The 20,979-nt window shown below is 38.4% G+C and overlaps 1 protein-coding gene across 1 annotated transcript; it reads left to right on the top strand.

Annotated features, from left to right (window-relative positions):
- Positions 1-212: 212 nt before the first annotated feature.
- On the top strand, positions 213-2,555 carry LOC105050168 (glucan endo-1,3-beta-glucosidase 8-like). Its single transcript, XM_010930117.4, has 2 exons — positions 213-684; positions 1,451-2,555. The coding sequence occupies exons 1-2, from the start codon at positions 332-334 to the stop codon at positions 2,553-2,555; spliced, it is 1,458 nt and encodes a 485-aa protein (XP_010928419.1). The 5' UTR covers positions 213-331.
- The last annotated feature ends 18,424 nt before the right edge of the window (positions 2,556-20,979 follow it).

The raw sequence follows: 20,979 nt of genomic DNA, 5'->3' as shown, positions 1-20,979 counted from the left end.
AACCAGGAAGATTTGCGTATGCATCATAGATCCTTCTCTTCAAAGCAACGCCTGACCTTTGGTTACGGTGGTCCACCGTGCGCCTGTACAACCCACGCGTATTTTGATATTCGTGCTACGCTAACTAGATGACATTGTAGTCAGGCAACGCGGCATAAATTAACAACAAATCTCCGTTGCCTCCCGCCTCCCTCTTTGCAATTGACGTTGAAAGACTCTCTTCTTCTGTGAGCCTCCTGCCCCCCGCCCTCCGCTTGTCTAAGCAAATTGATCGAGTTCATTAGCTCGGTGCACTGCTCGCAACCTGACCTGAGTTCAGAAGCCCCCAACCATGTTTCAGGCTGGGATTGTGGCGTGGGCAACCTGCATTGCCGAGATCTTGGCTGCGGCAGTGGCAGCGACGGCGGTGATCGATGGCATTGGTGTAAACTGGGGGACCCTGATGTCACACCCGATGGACCCGGCCATGGTGGTTCAGATGCTCAAGGGTAACAGGATCAACCAGGTGAAGCTGTTCGATGCCGACCCTTGGATTGTGAATGCCTTGGCCGGGACCGGGATCGAGGTCATGCTCGCTATTCCGAATGACCACTTGGGTGATATGGGCAGCAACTATGAGAACGCCAAGGAGTGGGTCAAGCAGAATGTCATCAAGTATGATCACAAGGATGGTGTCCATATTAAGTATGATTTCGCTCCTCATTCTATCCAAACTGTCAATTTGCTTTAGTTCGTTGTCCAAACATAATGATTCCTTTGAGGCTTGTTCCTTTTATCTCTGTTTTTTTCTTTTTTTCCTTCCCCGAAAACAAAAACCTGATAGTCTCTGGAACATTCATTGAAGAAATTGTGGTAACCAAAGTAGTCAGTTTTATGTACAGGGGCATTATCTAAGATTACACGCACGTATCTCCAGGCAATAACATCCGGGAGTTTAAAATATAATTGCGATTGCAATGTTGGATTGCAGGTCAGAGTATAGAATCCACAATCAACTAAATAGGCGGGTTCATATGATTGCTTCATTTTTTTTTTTTTTTTTTTTTTTTGCGTTAGATTTACTTTTTCTTCTCCTGTTTTTCTTTGATCGCATGATAATTTCCTTTTCCTCCAACCAGGGATTCTGAACCACCGTTAAGTTTTAAAACCCTGGATAAATCCTCTTGTTTATGTAAGACCTGTCAGCAAATCCTCGCCATAAAAAAATAGTCTATCAAGAGGATAACACTCGGGAACTGTACAGTGGGACAAAATCTAGAACCAAATTAAATGAGCCTTTGACTTGAATTGAGCTTGTAACCAGTTCATCTAGTTTCCCTAGAATTATTACCATATCTTAATTGGAGCAATTTTTGAGCAAGTAATTATCCAAAATTCAACCAACCCTTGGAATTTGAACCAAATCATTCCAAAATTATTCCAATCGTTCACCTTCGATCGTTTTGGCCAGGTATGTAGCCGTCGGCAACGAGCCCTTCCTCAAGAGTTACAAAGGCTCCTTCACGAGCACCACCTTCCCGGCACTCAAGAACATCCAGAAAGCCCTCGACGAGGCCGGCGTCGGCAACCGGATCAAGGCAACCATCCCCCAAAATGCCGACATCTACTCCTCCCCTGTCAACAACTCCGTGCCCTCCGCCGGGAACTTCCGCAAAGACATCCGCGCCCTCATGACCAAAATCGTCCGCTACCTCCACTCCAAAGGCTCCCCCTTCGTCGTCAACATCTACCCCTACCTCAGCCTCTACCAGGACCCCAACTTCCCCGTCGACTTCGCCTTCTTCGACGGCAAGAGCCAACCGGTCGTCGATGAAGGCCTCCATAATTACACCAACGTCTTCGACGCCAACTATGACACCCTCGTCTGGTCCCTGAGGAAGGCCGGCGTGCCCAACATGAAGATAATTGTCGGGGAGGTTGGCTGGCCGACCGACGGTGACGAGAATGCGAACACGAAGCTCGCCAAGAGGTTCTACGATGGATTCTTGAAGAAGATGGCCGGACAAGTCGGCACGCCGCTGAGGCCTGGAAAAATGGAGGTCTACCTCTTCGGGTTGATCGACGAGGACATGAAGAGCGTCGTGCCAGGGAACTTCGAGCGGCACTGGGGAATCTTTACGTACGACGGAAGGCCCAAGTTCGCGACGGACTTCACCGGGAAGGTGACGGAGAGGTATCTGATCGGAGCGACCGGAGTGCAGTATCTGGCGGAGCGATGGTGCGTCTTGGATGAGAAGGCGGCGAAGAAGAAGTTAAAGCTGATACCATCGAGCGTGAATTATGCGTGTTCGACCGGCGACTGCACGCCGTTGGGTTACGGCTCGTCGTGCGAGGGGCTGAGCCTGTGGGGGAACATATCGTACGCGTTCAATGCCTACTTCCAGACGATGGACCAGGACGTGAGGGCTTGTGATTTCCAAGGGCTGGGGAAGATTACGACGGCGAATCTATCTCAGGGGCGCTGTCTGTTCCCCGTACAGATCGTCAGTGCCGGAGAGAGGGCGGTGACCGTAAGTTTAGTGGTGGTGGCGGTGGCTGCTACGATGCTTCTGTGAAAGAAAAAAAAAAAAATCGATAGATTTGATCTACCGTATATATCATATTAATATTTTAAATTTAAAAATTTTATAACCATCTTAATATATCTAAAAATTATTGTCTGAACCATGCCTAATACGCCACATTAACCCTTGCATTTCATAAATTTCTGATCATGCATTATCCATCATGCATTCGAGATTTGCACCAATTTAGCTGGGTGTGGTCCAGACAATAATTTCTCCAATACACTGGTATTTATTAATCTTGTAACCACCTCAATATGTCGCTATTTAACCATTCAATAGGTTTATCATGATATCATTTTATTGGCTTTATCTACAGCATATGTGGTAGGCTAAGTCTATCTAAAAATTTTATTAAAAAAGAAGAAAAAAATAGAGAGGGAAAGCATACATGCACAAGGTTTTGTTTTTATGGGCTTGAAGATGTATGGATTTCGAGCTTGAAATGTTAGCTGTGAAGCATGCCATTCCCGGCTTTTTGGCCAAAATCATGTATAATAATTGATTTTGATGGATAAATTTTGTTTGACATGGTGTCCAACTGATCATGTCACACCTAGATATGATTGGAGTTTGAATTATGTTGAAATCAAGGATATAATTCCGATATGTATCCTTGAACAGTGGATCTTTTCATTTTTCTAACTTGTTACAATAAAAAATAATAAATAGCATATAATTTGTTCCCCTGTTTGAGTGGGTTGAGAACAATGAATCACTTTGTATATCAAATAAATATTCGTTGCAACGGTGATACCACATCAAACTTATAATAAGCCAATGAAAATGCTTTCATTTCATCGATTGCCTTGTATTCATCGATTTCTGTGATGATATCCCACACTGTCCCATCGATTTTTGATTTTTGATTAGCTTGTTACAAATTTGATATAGTACCACATTGCAACAAATAATTACTCCTTATATATCCTATCCGGGATGATTTGTAGCTTTGTCGGTATCCCACCTCCTACATTTATCCTAATAGTTTGATCTAGCTTGCCAACCACTTTTTTGCAAACACCGTGAACTGCACATGTACTACTCAAGCGGACCTGTTCATGGGCTAAGCCATGGGCTTAAACTCTAATTCATTTTTAATCAGACTTTGGGCCGGATTTATGTAAATTTTGATATTTTTTGGGCCCAACCAGCCCGTGATCAGGCCTACTCAAGTAGGTGCAATCCTATTTTCTCAGCCAAAATGTGGCAAGGAGAAGAAGTATACACACGAATCCCCAAGACTCGTAATCTTATTACCATTTGGTTTTCATCGCAACCAGGTTCTGCGTACATCTCAAAGCAACCAACTGCAAGAAGACTGCTCTAAACTAGGTTCAGAAACATACCTGCTGTCATACCACTCACCGTTAGCACCAAGTTGACACTAACAAGCGCATCATTAGGAACATCCGGCTGATGACTAGAGTTTATCGTTGATGCTCTTAATTCCAATGCCACTAACTCATCGTTGAAACTTTCTCACAATCCCTGTTCCATCATTGAAGGTAGCAACATCCAACAAGTCTCAGCAACTAAGAGAAGTTTCCTTGGTGATCCATGGCCCTTGCATGACACTCTAGGGTGGCCAACGCCTTCCAAGAGCTCAACCACAAAAACAAATCTCATCACTGATCCAACCAATAGCTATGCCAACTACGAAGTTGACCAGCTTAAGATCTAGTTGATCGATATTGTGGAAGTTTTGAGACAACTTCAACAGATTGTGGTCCAATGGTGAATGCAGTCTACCAAACAGTCTGTCATAGCAAGCCCCATTCAATTAGGTGACGACTAGGGCTCCAACATTGGCAAGTCTCTATGCCTGAGCTTCCATGATCCTTTCCGAATTCAACAATCTAATGGAGACAAATATGATAGGCAATATGACAAAATTTTGGCTTGATAATTGGCGATTTCTTTAGAAAGCTGGATTCTAAAATTTTTCAAGATTGATTGACCACAACTGAAAAATATTTTGATTGGCATTATCTCTTTGGCTGAAACAAATCCAACTTACAATAGCAAAGCTCTTCAAATTTTTACAGAATGCCAGAATATATGAAATGCAAGCATGGTGAAGTCATTCACCTTGATGAAGTCTGTTGGTGCTAAAGTTCATTGACGCCGGATTCACTGGAGTTGAAGGTGTGAACAGAGCCTCCGGATGGTGTACCTGTAAAAAGTTTGGATCGAAACATATTCTGATAGAGATCCTTCGATGCTCAAATCAGCTGGTAGAACCAACAGATAGAGGGGTTTATAAAAGATTGCGCACCTGGGGTCCGTCTTTTTGTTTCATTTTATATAGACAGAGGCCGAAGTCATTGTTGGCAGATGGGTTGGCACGATTATGCAAAATTTGAGATAGATTTTGCGTAATAAGCTAACTGCTCGAGAGATTTCCGCATCATGGAGATCATGGTTGCCTTATTTGCTCCCTGACAGTTGTTATTAGATTGGCGCCAACTTTTAAATTTTGATTTGATCGGTTTAGGCCGATCAGGGCTTGGTGTTGGCCGATGATGAGTTGGAATTATATATTGGCTGACTAGGAGTCAACACCAAAGTATAGACAACCAAAGGTTGGCACTGAGAGCCGCTTGATAAGGGATCGATCAAAGATACTGCTCGACCAAAAGTCGGTATTACACATTCACTGACTAGGGATCGGATGTACGACGATGGTTGAAATTTCATACAGCTGACAAATCAAGCAAGAGTAAAAAAAAGGCACGCCCTGACCAGGACTCAGACCAAGTGCTGGCCGACCAAGGGTCGGACAACCTTTAATTAAAATTATCGAGCTTGGACGAGTGAGTTATGGTCGATTACTTGTGCGGCTGAGATGTACTGGACCAGACTTAATGGGCTGGATATCTATCAATCTCTTTATATTATCGGTTCATTCCAAAATTCTTCCAATACATACCCCCTACTCCCTAGTCTAAACTCTGATCAGGCTATGGGAGTATTCACTTGGCGTTTAAATGGTAGGGGATATGAAGAGATTTTTCAAACAGATGTCTGTGTATAATTTTCCAGTTGAAGGTAATGATGATATAATCATATATAGCTCATTTTGAAATCTGTGCGGATGCCACCTTCATCTTGCTATAGTGCATTTAATGCTGAAACTGATGGTATGCCTATAACCAATAGGGGGCTGATGCATGGCATGTGCTGAGAATCTATACCGATTTGAAATCTCTTGAAGGTTGTGCGCCCCTCTATTTAAAAGAGTTCTTCATTCTAGGTACTTTCACCTTGCCGCCCTTCTGAGAGCCTTCTCTTTTTCGCCATTGCTATTCCTTCACCCCAATCTCTTGTAGCCGGCTTTTCTCTCTCATCATCCTCTCTTCTTCATTGTAAGAGGGGCTTCTGGAAGGTGGACGTCTTTCTCTGAGCTTTTGATCGAGGGTAGTCTTTTCTTGCCTTCTTCCATTTTTCTTTTCTTTCTTTTTTGTTTTCTCCCTATGGCAGATTTTGAGGGTTTTGTGAGTAAGCATCTCGTGCTGGAAAGGGATCTAGCGAGGAAAGGAATGAAAGATCCAAAAAATACTAAATCCAAGGCTAATCCTTTGGCCAGGCTAGCGAGACAATTTGTGCTAAACTTGGATGATTTGGTCATGATCTAGATTCAGTATTTTATTCCGAAATAATTCTATCTTGAACTTTCTGATGCTGATGCTCATATCCATAGTCTTCCTCCAGGCGGACTAGCGGTATATGATGAAGCTTTTCGGACGGATCTTAGATTTTTCATTTTCCCCCTTCATTCTTCAACTTTTTAGGTTTTATGAGATCTCTTTTTGCACAGTTTCTCCAAATTCTTTTAGATATATAGTAAATTTTCTCATCCTTTATTCTCGGATAGGAGTCCGACCTTCTATTCTCCTTTTTTGAACACTTTTCACTCTAAATAGACATCCATACACTGACTGGTGGTATGTCTTGTCATAGAGGAGTGTTGTCTTTTTGATTACCGATGCTTCTTCATCCATTCATGGGTGGAAGAAGTGATTCCTCTTCGTCTCTTGCTCTTATATAGATGATTGGGGTCTTTTTGAGTGGGGTCAGCCTGAAGCTTCATCTCTGAAGGTCGTAGAGCTGAGTGCCGAAGAGAAGAAGGGGCTCAGGATCTCCAAAAATATAAAGCTCCTCATCTGAAAGAACTTCTATCCGATGAGTCCCTTTTCTTGATAGGGCTCTATCCAATTGAGTTTGGGAGTGAGTGGAGTTGTTTATAATTTTCAACTTCTTTTTTCTTCTCATTTTTTTCTAGTCCGACGTTTGTTGAATGGCTGTAGATATGAAACTTTCGACGAAAGATTTTGCTAACTTGAAGGCCACCCTCCCCCAGAAGAGAAAAACTTGGGTTGCTGGAGCTGAGAAGAAAAAGAGGTTGAAAGCTATCGAGTCCAGTAAACAGTCTATCTCGACCGACCAAACTCTTTCCATCGAGATCGGAGTGGTATTGGCAACACCCGCTCCAGCTCTAACTTTGATTGTTGATTCCCGAGAAGGGCATATCAAACAGCCCTAGCCTTCCAATATCCCAACCCAAGCAAGGACTTTTGAGAACTTAGCTGATAAGGAGGAGGTTCTTCTTGATAATATTTTGGATGGCTTATTTTTTCAAGACTAGAAAGTAGTTCAAGAATCAATTGAAAACTCTGTAATCCTGATGGAATTAGAACAAATTGGGAAGATGAGTGCCTCTAGCCTCAAGAGGCTATCTCTAATAGTTGGACATCAGGTATTACTCTAATTATTCACTTCTCTTTCTTTGCTTCATTTCCTTCACTTAACTTGTTTGGATGCAGCAGCTTCATGTCCTTGTCAACTTAACGGATCGTTCGGTCAGAAAAGCAAGGGCATGGGAGGCCGAAAGGAAGGTGCGAAAAGTAAAAACAAAGGCTGAAGAGGATGCTCTGACCATCTGGATGAAGGTGAAAAAATTCGAAATCGACATCAAGCACGTCCGAAAGACTCTCAAGAAGGTGGAAGCCAATCACGCTCTTGCGCATAAGAAAAAGAAAAAGACCGAAAGAGGGTTGAAGAGCGCATTCGGGAGGCCAAGTGCTAAGCTGTGGAGGAGTACAAGGCATCATCTGCCTTTGCCGAGGAGAAGGCTCAAGTAGTTAGAGACTTCAAGGCATTGTAGAAGTATCGCGATAGCCATGTGGCATTCAGCAAAAAATTTATCGGGGCTCACAAGGAGGGGTGGATCGACTATCGAAAATTGATCGAGAAAGAGCATTCGGATATAGATCTTACTTTTTTGGATTATGAGGAGGAAGAGGATGAAGAAACTCTGGCCCTAAGGTCCCTGCTCCCGAGAAGGAGAATGTTGTCAAGCCAATTTTTGCTGTCGCACCTTCCTCTTCTAGTGTTGATGTTGGTCTTTCCAAGCCTTCTTCGGATGTCGTTGATCCCTAAGAGAAGTGGGGACTGAACACTTATATTTTTCTCCTCTTTTTTTTCTACCTCTATAAGAAGTTTTTTAGTGGAATGAAATCATAAATTTGTGAACATATCATTCCTTAATTGTTTGTGTATTTGGTAGATGATGTCTGTGGCGTCGAACCCGTAGCAGCAGCCCCTTTACCGGCCAAGCCCCTTTTGTTGGTGATGGCAGTGAGGATCGAGGCTCACATTAATAGTTTGGAAAAGGAACTCAAATTCTTCAAGAAAAAGATCGTTAATCAAAGAAAAAAATTATTGAAGGCATAGAAGGACCTTGGGGAGGCCAAAAAGAAGATTGCTAGGCTTCAATGGGAAGTTCGATGAGGGATTGTGGTGCATAGCACTGAGAAAGCATGGCTGACCGAGGAGATAAAGAAAGTATCCGACTTTACGGGAAAAGAGACATGGGGTTTAGCTGCAAAATTAACTTTATATCACTGTCAGCTTGACTCTGCCCAGAAGAAAATATTTGCTCTAGGTGCAACTTTAAGGTGAACTGTGTAATGTCAAGGAAAAAATTTTCAACTTGCAGTAGGCATTGAATGATAAAAAGACAGTCGCTATTGCCGAGATCATGCAAGAATAGGATGTCCCAGTGGCTGCTTCGACGAGGGAAGAGAGGCCAAAAACCTGCCACTTGCGAGTGAACAGCTCCGATGAGGAACGGAGAGAGCTTTCCGGGTAAGTGGGTCATCAATGCTCAGTTCACGATCGATGATCCACATGACATTTGTCAGTGGATGCTATACCAACTATAGTTTTTGTTGGAATGCTATTCGGATGCAGTATCCGTATTTAGATCTTTCCGATTTGCCTGGTTTGGAAGCGAACTTGGATGATGCCTTAATGCAAATGAGTGAGAAGGAGAAGACAATTATAGATTTTTTGAGTTTGTAATTTCTCACAAAGTACGTCATGACAAGAATTTCGATGACAAAGGGCCTTCCAATATCAATGAAGCAAGGTCCACTGAGTTAGATCCTGCTGAGGTTGCGGAACTTGATCCGAATAAAGTGGTGTCATATTAGATCTCTAAAAAATTATTTGGGAGGCTTTTCCCTTCTCTTCTTTCTCTCTTTTTTTTTTGTAAGATCGGCCGCAGAGCTGGTCAGATCCTTGTAAATGTTTCAATGGAATGAAATAATAACTCTTTCACTTATGTGCTCTGCTTATATATATATATATATGTGTGTGTGTGTGTGTGTGTGTGTTACCATGGATGAACAAGTTAAGATCGCATGTGTGTGTATTACCATGGATAAACAAGTTAAGATCCCATTCCATGCATTGCCGATCAAAGGCATTCCATCCATTGCCGATCAAAGGCATTCCACATATTACCGATCAAATGCGTTCCATGCATTGCCGATCAAAGACGTTCCATGCGTTGCCGATCAAAGGCATTTCGGACGTTGCCGATCAAAGACATTCCCCACTTTATAAATCATAGAATAGCAAACAATATATTTCAACAAAAAATTTCATTTATTGGAAAAATTACATTACTGGTGGTACACATGGAGGTTCTCCGAATTTCAAGGTCATGGCAGTAGAGTTTCATCGAGTTTTGTCAATCGATAAGTCTCTGATTTGATGATCTCAAGCACTCGGTATGGTCCCTCCCAATTTGGAGATAATTTACCTCATTTTTTTGGTCGGAAGATTTCTACTCGATGTAAGACTAAATCACCGATTCTAAAAGTTTTATTTCAAACTAGAGAGTTGAAGTAGTAGGCCATTTTGTGTTGATAGGCTATTATTCTGATTTGAGCTATTTTTCGGACCTCCTTTAGCAAATCTAAGTCTGCACGCTGCCTTTTCGAATTGGTCCATCTATCAAAGTTCTCAATCCTTATTGATAGAACTCTGACTTCCACTGATATTACTATTTCAGTGTCGAAGGTGAGACTAAAGGATGTCTCACCCGTAGAAGTTCTGCATGTTGTTCGGTAGGCCCAGAGCACGTGGTGAAGTTCCTCGACCTAAGAGTCCTTGGCCTTGTCTAGTCATTTTTTTATGCCCTACAGGAGAGTTCGATTTGTGACCTTGGCTTCTCCATTTGCTTAAGGATGCACCATAGATGTCAGGTGGTGGGAGATTCCATAGTCTTCACAAAATTTTGCAAACTTGACTCCTGAGAATTGTTGCCCATTGTCTATTATCAATATCTGAGGCAAGCCAAATCGACAAATTATTGACCTCCAGATGAAATCCTTCACTCTCGCTTCTGTGACTTTAGCAAGGGCTTCAGCTTCCACTCATTTCGTGAAATAGTCCACAGCAACCAAGAGAAATTTTTACTGCCTAGAAGCTAAAGAAAATGGATCGAGAATATCCATCCTCCATTGTGCAAAAGGTCAGAATGCTCATATAGAGGTGATTGGCACAGAGGGTAGATGCTGTATGTTAGAGTTCCTTTGGTATTTATCACATTGCTTAACCAGCTTCTTAGCATCTCTTTGCATTGTCGGTCAGTAATAACCTTGTCGAAGAAGTTTATAAGACAAGACTCTCTTTCCAATGTGGCTTCTGCATATTCTTTCATGGACCTCCCTCAAGACGTACTCCACCTTCAATGGTCATAAGCATTTCAGAAGAGGGAGAGAGAAGGATCTCTTGTACAACTTTTCTTCATGCAGGACATATCGAGATGCTTGATATTTAATCTTGCATGCCTCCTTCCAATTAGTCGGTAGAAATCCATCTTTCAAATAGTGGAGAAGAGGATCGATCCATAAGGGTTCATCATCCACCTGCATCACTTCCACCAGATCCTCTATAGCAGGTTTCTTCACCACCTCGAAGTAAGCTCTTCTAGGCAGGTCAGAAGGTGAGAAAGCGGCTAGCTTAGACAACAAGTCGGCCTGTGCATTTTCTACCCTTGGTATATGTTGGATCCTGAAGCTTTGAAATATTAGGATCATATCTCTCACTTTCTGAAGATATTTTATCATATTTTTCTCTCGAGCTTTATAGTCATCTTTAGCATGACTGATGACCAACTGTGAGTCATTGTACAGTTCCAGATCCTGCACTTCTAATTTTTTAGCGATTCGGAGTCCTGCAGCTAGTGCTTCATATTCTGCTTCATTATTGGATGCAGAAAACTCGAATCGTAATGCACACTCAGCTATAATTCTCTCAAAATCATATTCTGCTTCATTATTGGATGCAGAAAACTCGAATCGTAATGCACACTCAGCTATAATTCTCTCAAAACTTATAAGAAGAAGCCCTGCTCCCAACCCGACTTGATTGGAAGATCCATCCACATATAGCTTCCACGCACCAGCTGGATCTTTTGGAGAATTTGAGATTTGCTCTATGAGTGCTTCCCCCTCCTCTCTGATCGGTTCATCTTCTAGAATAGTACATTCGACTAGGAAGTCGGCCAGTACTTGAGCCTTATTGATTGCCGAGGTCGAAATTGGATGTCAAATTTGGAGAGCTCAATTACCCACTTCGCCATTCGTCGAGAAGTTTCCGACCGATGCAAGATGTTCTTCATGGGCTGGTCGGTTAAAAGGGTGACGGTGAGAGCTTGGAATTAGGGTCCGAGTTTTCAAGCGGCGATAAGGAGAGCGTATGCTAGCTTTTCTAACTTAGTATACCAGATTTTTGTGTCCCTCAGGATCTGACTAACATAATAGATAGGTTTTTGAATTATATTCTTTTCTTGGATCAACACTGCGCTCATTGCCATTGGAGAAATAGCCAAGTATAGGAGCAATTCTTCGTCGAGATCTAGTCAGGCCAGGAGAAGGGGAGAACTAAGGTAGCCTTTAAGATCAGCAAATGCTTTCTAGTATTCTTCATTCCAATGAAAATTTCTATGTTGTTTGAGAGCTTCGAAGAAGGGAAGGTAGCGCTCGACCGACTTCGATACAAATCGATTTAAGGCTGCAACTCTTCCGGTGAAATATTGGACATCTTTGATTGTCTTTGGTGGGCTCATCTCCTGAATAGCTTTAATTTTCTTAAGGTTGGCCTCTATCCCCCGGTCTGACATCATAAAGTAGAGAAACTTACCAAAAGTTACTTCGAAGGCGTATTTCGTTGGATTCAGCTTCATATTGTACCTTCATAGGATAGCAAAAGCCTCGATTAAGTCATCAATATGACTCTTTGATTTGCTCTTGACCAGCATATCATCCACATAGACCTCCATATTCTATCCAATTTATTTTTTAAAAATTTTATTTACAAGGCGTTGATATGTTGCACCTATATTTTTTAGATCAAAGGATATCATCCTGTAACAAAAAAGTCCTTGATTAATAAAAAGTAGTTTTTTTCTCATCTTTAGGAGTCATCCAGATTTGGTTATAGTCAGAGAAAGCATCCATAAAGAAGAGGAGTTCGTAGCCTGACATGGCATCCACCATCTAATCAATCCTCGGCAGTGGATAGCTGTCCTTCGGGCATGTCTTATTCAAATTGGTGAAGTCTATGTAGATCCATCATTTACCATTCATCTTTTTCACCATGACCACATTAGATATCCAGTCAAGATTATGGACCTCCCGTATAAAGCCAGCATCAAGGAGCTTATTAACTTCTTCGACAATGGCCTTCTGATGCTTTGTTGCGAAGATCTTCTTCTTTTGCTTGAACGGATGGTACTTCGGATCTATGTTCAAGCTGTACGCCATCATCAAGGGATCGATCCCCGATATATCGATCGGAGTCCATGTGAAGATGTCCGCATTCCTCTGCAAAAATAAAGTTATCTGCTCTTTAGTTATCTGATCTAGATTTGACTCGATCTGGACTGTATGCTCTTTATTTCCATCCTTCCAGATGAATAGGGATGAGGTCCTCGACTAGTTCACCCTAAGTTTCTGCCAGCTTGTCATGAATATCCAGTCCCTCGACAGGATAGGTCTCTGTGATTTTGACTCCTTACAATGAGATATGATAATAGTGCCGCATCAGATTTTGATCTACACAGATCTCCCCAATCCCATGGATGGTAGAAAACTTCACTTTCAGGCAATAGATCGACATGACAGCACAGAACGCATTCAGGCCCGGACGTCCAAGAATTACATTGTAGGCCGAGGGTCCTCGGATGACAAAAAAGTTAATTTGGGTAGTGGACTGATGCGGGTATTGACCCACCTTTACAGTCAGCGTGATAACCCCCTTCACTACGATTGCATATCCAGTGAAACCGACTAGCGGGGTCTCCACTCTCCCAAGCCTGCTAGGGGATAATCCCATTTTTCAAAAGCATCCAAATATAAAATATCTATCGAGTTTCCATTATCAACCAAAATACGACGTACAAGATGCTTATCAATATTCATAGATACAACCAATGCATCATGGTATGAGAATTGGATTCCTCCAGCATCCTCTTTAGTAAAAGTGATTGGCTCTTCTATCCTTCTCCTTGTGGACCTCCCTTCATCACTGAAATCCCTCCTGCGATACCCCCTAATGATTGTATTGATTACTCCAACCAGGGGTTGGTCTCCTTAGGGCTCGACTGGTGGTGGTTGCTCCCGGGGCCGTAGGGATCTTTGTCGGTTCTCCTGCTCTCTTCTGCACCGAATGAAATGATCTAGGCGGCCATGCCTGATGAGCTCCTCGATTTCGTCTCGAAGCTATAAGCACTTTATGTCATGACCATGATCTTTGTGATATAGACAGTATTTATTAGGATTTCTCTGAGCTGGATGTGTCCGCATTAGTGTAGCTTTTGGAATCTGCCCCCTGATTTGCATCAACACATTCTCCCTCAGCTCCATCAAGGGAGTGTAGTTATTGAATCTTCTCAGTGGAAAGGCATGCCATCCTCCCCGTCGAGGACTTCTCGACCGATGATTTTTGGGAGGGAAATCATTTCTTTGCCGATGAGGTGGAGACCATGAACATCGTCTGGGCCCTTCCTCCCATCTTAGCAATTTATTCTTTTTGATTTGTCATGACTTTTTCTCTATCGTAGAAGAGTTGGTAACCTCTAGCATGAACATGTCTTCTGTTTGCGCATACTTCTCTACCTGAACCAGCATATCAGCAAAATCTCGAGGATAGATTTTTACTAGAGACTTCTTAAGATTGTTCTTTTACAGCCCATTCATTAAGACTGGCACTACGACCGACTGATCAAGATCGTGCACTTCTAATACACTACAACAGAACAGGATATTAGCAATGCAATAAATGCATCGCTAATAATGGATTTTCATCAGTAATAGTTATTAGCGACAAAATTATCGTTGCTAATATTTCATCACAAATAATGACGTTGTTGATAATTTTTTATGATGAAAAAATTTTTTTGTTGCCAATAATCGATATTACCAACCAAAAATTTTCATCGTTAAAAATATTTTTTTTTCAAAAATTATTTACGATGAAAAATTTTAATCATAAAAAAAGATAATTTATGATGAAATATTATATCATTAATAAAAAAATAATTATTTATGATGAATCATATTCATCACTATTAATTTAATTTAAATTTTTATGAAAATCAAATTTTAAAAAAATATTAGTGACGTAAATTTTTCATCACAAATATGATAATTTTTAATGTAAATTTTTATCGCTAATATATTATCAATTATTTATGATAAAAAAATTATTACTATTAATTTAATTAAAAATTTTTATAAAAAATAAATTTAAAAAAATATTAGCGACATAAATTTTTCATCATAAATATGATAATTTTTTATGAATTTTTTCATCACTAATAAATTAATAATTATTTATGATAAAAATATTTTTATTATTATTAATTTAATTAAAAATTTTTATAAAAATTAAATTTAAAGATGTAAATTTTTATAGCTAATAATTTTTTAATTATTTATAATAAAAATATTTTCATTACTATTAATTTAATATAAAATTTTGATATTTTTAAATTTATTAAAAATTTATTTATGATCAATGTTTTATTGGTAATATATTTTTTAACGATTAATATTTCATCAAAAATAATTTCATTGCTAATAATTTACACATATTTTTTAAAAAATAATTTATAAATATATATATATATATATATTTAATTTATATTTATAATATTTTTTATAAATTAAAACTTAAAAATAAAAATAAAAAATTTATATAAAAAATTTATAAATAAATTTTATCATTTTATTAAATTAAGTTAAAATTATAGAAGATCTAAAATAAAAAAAAATTACATAAATAGGCTGTCAAGTATCGGCATCTGCAGAAAAAAAATAGACTGGAGAAGGAGAGTGCTTGAAAGAGCTCGGACCGACCTGTTGCTGTCTCATCAGCTGCATCATCAGCTCCATCTGCGCTATCTGCTCCATCATCTGGATCTGGAGCCACTGGTACTCGTCGATGCATGCAGTTAACTCATCAACGTACTGCTCAGCTTGCCTCTGCACCTCCATCAGTTGAGCATCGCAAGCAGCATGGATGTCAGCCCTAGACGAGTGTGAGAATGAGGAAGCACTGATCCCATATCCTAGACTCCTAATATAACAGGATCTCGTACCAAGTATCTGATCACAGATCTCATCATCTATGGGTGCAGTCGAGCCCTCCGGGATACAGTCATGAAAATTAAATTTATAGCTATTATAATTTCATACTAAAAATCAAACTGTGAATGAAAAAAATAATTCAAAAACTTATAAAAAGCTTATGACTCCTCGTTGTTCACTCTCCTGACTGTCGTTGGTGGATCTGTTGGTAGATATCAATCCTACCAGGAAGCTCACCACTCTCTATATCTTTAAGTGCTCTAACCATCTTTTGACTTGTGATCAATCCATAGATACCGATAGAGAATAAATAGACACTCAAAAAAAGTACATGCTTGAACATCATTGACTAACTCCTATTAGAATTGTAATGAGATGCATTTCGAGTTTTTGTTTTGACAACCTGTCAAAACAAAAACTCGAATAAGCAAAGAATAATTAATTAAATTTTTTTTAAATAGTTAGAGAGTTAAAATATAATAATTAAAAATTACTTACCATCTGCTCCATGTGACGAGCAAACGACCTCGAACCTTCACAATACGATATGGTCTGTCTCATCCGATTCACGGCTTTCTGGGCACATCGTCTCTGTACAATTAGTAGTTAAATTAGTAGATAACAAATTAAATTTAAAAATAAATGATTCAATCATTAAAGTCTAAAAGAAAAGAAGTTTGGATGTATAACTTGATATGTCGGATCCTTGTAATACCGGTATATGAGAGTCTAATCATCTATAGTGATGCTGTCATAGAGCCGTTGCCATGCTACCTCCACCCTATAATCCTGCATCACATGGTACTAATGCTGATGGATGCGATGGTGATACTTCTTAAAATGCAAAGACAAATGAGCATCCACAGCTCATCACACGCGATCCTCTTCAAAATCAATAATATCAAATATACCCTGTCAATAACAAATATTAAAAGAATATTGTGTTAATTAAATATTTATAGTGTAATTTATTTTACTTATAATGGGTGTAGAAAATCTCTCTTTGAGCTTGTACAACATGACGTCAATCGAAAAATATCACGGGGGCATAGCTGCGGCATATGATATCCAGCTCAATCTGTCACGGCTCGCACCATCTTCTAATAGGCTTGGTGTAGCCGGATGGTATCTTAATACAGAGATGCTGTCCCGGGTACTCGCATCTCCAACGCTCTAGAGCAAGGTTCTTCGATAGATCTCGCCCGTGCCTCACCACTGGTGGAGACTGGCCTGAAACAATAATAAATAAATCATTAGTAGGATAGCTATCTAAATAAAAAAAATTAAATTTATTATATAAAAAATATAATAATACCACTCGAATCTACCTCACTGAGATCCGCCTCACTGGGATCTGCCAGTGCAAGACTCTCTGACGACGGAGCTTGTGTGGCAATAAAAATAGGTGAAGGTGCCTCAGTCTCAAAGGTAGACTACGAATCTGAATGTCACCATCTGTCTCCTGGTGCCATACTTGTAATTTTTGATATAAAAATAAATATAATATTAAATAATAATAATAATAAATAAATTATATTCTAATGAATAGAATTATATTGCATATCATTATTGTAAGAGAAGATTAAATAAAGAATATTGATCTACTCATCAATATTTGTATCTTCCTCGATGTGTAGATCCTTCTCTAAATCACAATAATCGACTAATGTATCGTCTTCTATCTCATCATCATTTATGAACTGATCATCGCCCTTTGACTCATCAAGATTAAATACAAAATCAGCTTCAACTTTGTTGGATGCCATATCAGTCCTATTCAAAGAAGCTGTTACAAGTTTTTTATCAACAAAAAGCTCGATTAATATTTGTTCTTCTTCTTGAAAAGCTTCCACTTCATGTAAAATCAAATTTTCATTTATCTCTAATCGGGTTGGTATGTCACATATATCTCTAAGTATTATTTTTTGTACGACATAATAATTACCTCGATACTTTAGATCCTTCAAATATATTACTTGTTTTGCTTGAGTTGCTAATATATACGGCTCATTCTGATACCATGTTCGTACAAAGTTTACACTGATAAAGTATGGATCGATATGAATACCGATCTTTTTATTGCTAATATCCTATCATTCACACTGAAATAAGAATACAGAATTAGTGGACCCATACTTCAGTTCTATAATATCTATTAGTACACCATAAGATTTAATTTCTTCTTCTCCTTCGTATCCTATCGTAGCAATCCCACTATTCTGGATACGTCATTGCATCTCAAGCTCCCTTATATGAAATCTCATTCCTCCAATGATACAGGATGTATAGTGGTTAACCCATCGATCAAATCACATGCTAAATCATATAACTCATTGATCGCATCCTCTTCTTTATTGAAATACTTATATTTCATCTACACCATAACATAAAAATTTATGTTGATTTAAATAATTATTTTTATAATTATTAAAAATAATATATTACTAGTGCAACTTATAAGATCATCAAACTATTTTATAAATTTTTTTCTATATCGATCATCAGTATCCGTATTATTCTCTCTGCATAGTATACTCTTGTGCTCACTGCAACAAATCATGATTTTTAATTTTATATCGATATAAAAAAATTATTTAAAATATTAAACAGTATATTAAGATGGTACTTACTCAATAAAATTTTTAATTTTTTTATAATTATTTAAAATATAGAAGTGTACCTTAGATAGCTCATTCACATCCATAAATTCATATCTCCTTCTACCAATGGATCGAATCATTTGTTTAAATATAGATAGTGTTGGTTCATTGTCACCTCATTCACGGTTTGTGTTACGATCTGTACAATTGAATCTTATTTCAATATTGGCAAGATACATCGAGTAGAACGTGACACACTTTGTAGCTACGCATGCTTCCGCTATAGACCCTTCAGGCCATATTTTATTGTGCATATACTTTTTTAAGATACATAAGAATCTGTAAATAAAAATAAATTTAAATTTTAAAAATATATTTATATCTTATAACTGATATGATAAAGTACGTACAATTTTTTTACCTTTCAATAGGATACATCTATCGATAATGTATCAGTCCGACCAAAAAAACTTTCTCTGAAAGATGAATAACTAGATGCACCATAACATCAAAAAATGATAGTGAAAATTTTTTTTCTAACTTACAAAGAATAAGCATGATATCCTTCTCAAACTTCTTAAGTAAGTTAATCTTCAATTTTCAGCAACACAATTTTCGAAAGAACACTTCCAACTCAATCAATGCAGTTTGAACATCATCACCCAAATAGCCATACATGACCACAGAAAGCAAGCGTTGCATCATCGCATGGGAGTCATGATTTTTCATACCAGAGATATTGCCGTCATTGTTGCCAACACACTGTGATACGTTTGAAGCGTATGCATTAGAAAATTTTATAATTTTGAACCATCCATAGAAACTCTTTTTTTCTTCACCAAACAGCGAATAACATACAGATAGCATAAAAAAATCTAGCACTTCAACAAACTAAATACAACTCCAGTCATATTTTTATTTCCTGTAAATCAAGATGAGCTTTTGTACCATCTTTTATTTTTCTTGAGATATTTAATACAGTATTGATGATATTATCATAAATATATTTTTCAATGTGTATTACATCCAGATTATGACAAAGTAAGTAGTAGCTGCTTCCAATATGGTAGTTCGAAAAAGATACTTCAATTCATCCAATTCAGCTCAGCTTCAGTACGCTTTTGCTTGCGAGTATCCGATATTTTTTTAAATTGAATGTTTCCAATGACTTTAAGTTATTCTAAAACTTCTGCTCCACTTAACTCCTTAGGTGGCAGACGTCGGTTAGACTTACTATCAAAGTATTGGTTGTAACGGATCCTCCAAGAATGATTACTAGGTAGAAACCATCGATGATCCATGAAGCATATTTTTCGTCCATGCTTTAAATATAAGGAGGATACATCCTTGTTGCATATTGGACATGCCAGATATTTTTTGGTACTTCACACAGATAAGTTTTTATATGCAGAAAAATCATTTATGATCCATAAAATTGAAGCATGCAACTTAAAATTCTTTCGACTTATAAAATTATGTCTGTACTTCATTTTTTCATAGCTCCTTCAGATCATCGATTAACGATTGCAGATGAATATCAATTTTATTTTCTGATACTTTCAAATCCGAAATCAACAGTGATATAAAAATAAATGATTCTTTCATGTACTTCCAAGGTGACACATTATATATAACTAGCATCACAAGCCACATACTGTAGGAAGTACTCAAATTATCAAAGAGATTAAATCCATCTGTCGCTAGACCAAGTTGGATATTGTGCGGGTCACTCGCAAAGTATGGATGCTTTGCATCGAAATTTTTTCACACTACGGAGTCGGCCGGGTGGCTAAGTATGTTCTCCTCCGAAACCTACTGCTCATGATGCCATCTCATTTCTTCAGCTATTTTTGTGGACATATACAGCTTTTAAAGTCTTGGAATCAATAAAAAATATCTCAAAATCTTTTGAGGTATCTTCTTTCCTTTTCTGTTATCAGTTTTGTACCTAGGTTTACTGTATTTCGGATATTCAGTTGCCTGTTCGTTATCTTTATAAAATAATATATAGTTATTTTTGTAGGCATGTATAGGAATATAGTCAAGTCTTAATTTCTGTATGCATATTTTTATTTTAAAATACGATTTCGAAAGTCTCTCTCCATCGGGAAGAGCTGCTTTAATCAATATCAGATTTTGGTCAAATGACTTCTGACTCCATCGATTCACGATTTTAATATGAAGCAATTTTATCAAAAACTCTATCTTGGAGAATTTTGCATAATTTAGATAGAGTGGCTCTCGTGCATCTCTTACAAGCTTTACAAACTGTTTAGAAATTTCTTCTATCTCAAGTCAGATTTGTGTTCATGATCAGAATTGCCATTAGATACACTAGTGCTCATGCGTACCATTGAACAAACACCCTGATGTAAATCATCCAATAGTTCTCCTATACTACTATGTTCGACAGGTTCAGTAGCATCACTATCATCTTCAGTATCGTCATCATCATGCATAACTTCATTCCGATCATCCTCTCCATGCTAAATCCAGCAAGTATACTTCTTATCCATACCATAACGTAGCAAATGCTCTTCAACAAGTGTTATGTGATGATATACTATATTGACACATCTCTTACATGGATACTTTTTTGACTAGCACTGTCAACCTTATACCATGCAAAGTCAATAAAATCTCAAACACTTTTTCATTATTCAGGTAAAAAAATATCACTAGCATTCATCCAACTTTTGTTGATATCCATCTAACAACAAACACGAAAATCATTAATAAGAAAAAAATTTTCAATGATATTCATCTGAATCAGATTAAATTCCGACCCAGATTCTAGACCAAATTTCGACTCAGATCCAAACACGGATCATTTTATACAAAACAGTATGCATTAAAGAACATAGACCG

Source organism: Elaeis guineensis, chromosome 2 (assembly GCF_000442705.2).
Source record: "Elaeis guineensis isolate ETL-2024a chromosome 2, EG11, whole genome shotgun sequence".
Lineage (NCBI taxonomy): Eukaryota > Viridiplantae > Streptophyta > Magnoliopsida > Arecales > Arecaceae > Elaeis > Elaeis guineensis.
Note: the sequence above shows the minus strand (reverse complement) of the source record. Positions and strands in the feature narration are given on the sequence as shown.

Excerpts from the sequence above, each read along its gene's own strand:
- LOC105050168 (XM_010930117.4), top strand. The coding sequence starts at position 332 with ATGTTTCAGGCTGGGATTGTGGCGTGGGCAACCTGCATTGCCGAGATC. Across the intron at positions 685-1,450 it reads AAGGATGGTGTCCATATTAA|GTATGTAGCCGTCGGCAACG; the intron begins GTATGATTTCGC and ends CGTTTTGGCCAG.